This window comes from Folsomia candida, unplaced genomic scaffold (assembly GCF_002217175.1).
Source record: "Folsomia candida strain VU population unplaced genomic scaffold, ASM221717v1 Fcan01_Sc004, whole genome shotgun sequence".
In the NCBI taxonomy this organism is placed as follows: domain Eukaryota; kingdom Metazoa; phylum Arthropoda; class Collembola; order Entomobryomorpha; family Isotomidae; genus Folsomia; species Folsomia candida.
Window position 1 is genome coordinate 10,806,403 of NW_019091196.1, and position 2,542 is coordinate 10,808,944.

Genomic DNA, 2,542 nt, shown 5'->3' on the forward strand with positions numbered 1-2,542 from the left:
AATAGTTTCTGCCCGTTATAAGTATCTGTCAAGTTGTTAAGAAACTTCTTGACTTTGTCCATGAATATCACTTTTGTCCCTGAATTCCTGTATCTGTTGCTCCTTTGTAGGTACTCGCTCAAAAGCACAATATCAACATAACGGACCACCACAACCTTCCAGACTACATTCCTGAAAACTTTCCCGAGATGGTGAAAATTGTGGAGAAAACGTACGAAAGGACTCGAGGTAATTGGAAGTCACTTTGTTATACTTTCTGCATTTTCTTAATTACGTGCTCCGCCGTACGTGTAATTGCTGTGTATGTAACTGTAACCAATGAGATTCACTTCTCGCTCATCCCACCTTAAATAAGAATTCTTAAAGAGATGCTGTATATCATCTACCACAATTATGCAGCCTTGAACGCACCGCAAACTTTCTTCTTCTCAATTTGTATTAATCTCTACTTCACTGACGTCGGCGTTATCCAACTTCATTAATAACGACGAGTTTTAATTGGGTCCATATTTCATTCACGCAGTCGGTACTGCGTACATACAAAAATGTCACCGATTCTGAGAATAATCGCGTTACATTGCTGGACGCATGAACTGCTTAAAAATCGTAGTCATCAAGGTGTACAAGAATTTCATGATTCGTGAATTGAGACACGTGTCGATAGGCACGTAGATATAATGCACGACTGGGAAAAGCGATTTGAAGTTTCTTATTTCGTCTCAAATCCATTTTGGTATACACTCGAGAGACGTCTAGCCCTTGTATAAATGTAAAATAGACCAACAAATTGAGCCAGAATCTTTCAATTTGTCGAGTGTCTTGTCCCCTCACTCCAATTTCTTTCTGCCCAATATCTTCTCCAAATTCGAATTTATTGTCAACTTCAAAGATGCGAAGAGAATTTCGAGCGGAAGTTGACACAGGCACGTGGTGAGTGTGTAGCAAACATTTTTAGGTTCAGGAACCTAAAAGGGATCTGTCTCAAGTACATTTATTTACATGTATTGTCATTGTATCCCTTTCACATGGAAATTGTGAATGTTCCCATTGTACAATTTCCTTATTGTCGCAAAAACGACGACATGAGAGTTAAAGCACTTTCCCTGCTGGAGAAAGAAAATCTGCTCTGCCAATCCTGATCCTATCCCAACAATCTCTTGCATCACAATCGCACAGACAGATTGCAATAGGAGCACCTTTCTTTGTTCGTCTGGTGAAATGGTGGTGAACTCCCTTGAACCTCAAAAGTTGTTGATGTTGATGAGCACTTTCCTCTGGAGAAAGTAAGAAAAAAGTAGAAAAAACAACTTATCAGTGTGTAATTACAAGTACAAAGAAATTGTAAATTTTCTCTCTCAAATTTACATACTCAGTATTACGTAGGCGTTCTTGTGTACTTACATAAATCTGTGTGTCTCACTTTGCCTCATGCCATGATATTGCAAAATCAACTAGTCAATCGCATACATAAACACAATTGAGGATAGGGGAATGAATTGAAAAAGAAGAAAGTGACGTCCTTTGGCTGTTTTTCTGTCTGTCACGTCAACTGAAGTACATTTACTGCATCCCTTCCCGGAAACTTTCTCTCATCTCCACCAATTCTCTTTTATTCTTGATGACACGATTTCCGGGTTTTAATGAGTTTGTACAACGAGACAGGAAACACAATGAGATTCGGAATGTACGTGAGGCTAGGGAAAAAGTAACGAAAATTCAGTGGTTTGAAAAGTGAAAGCTGGTCGAGACCACTTTCTTTCTTTGACTTGAGCACTCATTTGGTATATCTTTTTAGTTTAAAATGCTGAATTTTGAATATAATTTTCAGTTTACGTATTTATTGGAGAACACGTCGCGCTTGTTCACTTGGTCCGGTAAGAAAGTCAAAATATTTACTCGAGACGTGCAATTGAATAAAATATATATGCTATCTATGCAATACAGGGCCATGGCAGCTAAAGGGCTTTTCGACTTGGGAGAATATGTCGTCATATCGGTTGATGATAATAGCAATTTGACCAAGTCTTTCGAAGTTGGTACGTGCATATAATTTGTATTTATTACAAGTCGACGACACACAATTTGCGACACATAAATATGTCTTCAAATATAAAATTGTGTACCACGTTTATTGCAGATTATCTGGATTCATTCCTCGTTAATGGAACAGTTGACATGATGCAGGCTGCGTATCGATCCGTGCTGAAGTTGGTACCTTCCCATCCACAAACGAAAGATTTTGCGTAAGTAATATGTGTAATTGAAATTTTTCTTGTGAAAATTTTCCTGGAGAAGCTGAACGTTTGTTCTTTGAATGCTAATAATTGTCATAATTTCCATTTTCAGGGAAATCGGACGAGTGGTTACCAATTATTCTGCAGCATTTCCATTTTGTATCCCATTTCATCCCTTTATATCGCCAGATGCGCAGGTAAGTCGAAATCATCTCAGCTTACTGCTGAGTATTTGTAATACACGCGTAAAATGATGATTTTACGTAGGGGGTTTAGGGACAAGAAATAGCTACAAAACAATAGCTTAA

At 38.1% G+C, this 2,542-nt stretch overlaps 1 protein-coding gene across 2 annotated transcripts in view; it reads left to right on the plus strand.

Moving 5' to 3' along the window:
• The window catches only part of LOC110849136 (guanylate cyclase 32E), a 32,655-nt gene that overhangs the window by 19,746 nt on the left and 10,367 nt on the right, over positions 1-2,542 (plus strand). For both annotated transcript variants that reach the window (XM_035851531.1, XM_035851532.1), the window contains exons 7-11: positions 111-228; positions 1,829-1,874; positions 1,945-2,036; positions 2,138-2,243; positions 2,347-2,431. In XM_035851531.1, the coding sequence (XP_035707424.1) occupies positions 111-228; positions 1,829-1,874; positions 1,945-2,036; positions 2,138-2,243; positions 2,347-2,431 (447 nt within the window). The remainder of the gene's footprint in view (positions 1-110; positions 229-1,828; positions 1,875-1,944; positions 2,037-2,137; positions 2,244-2,346; positions 2,432-2,542) is intronic.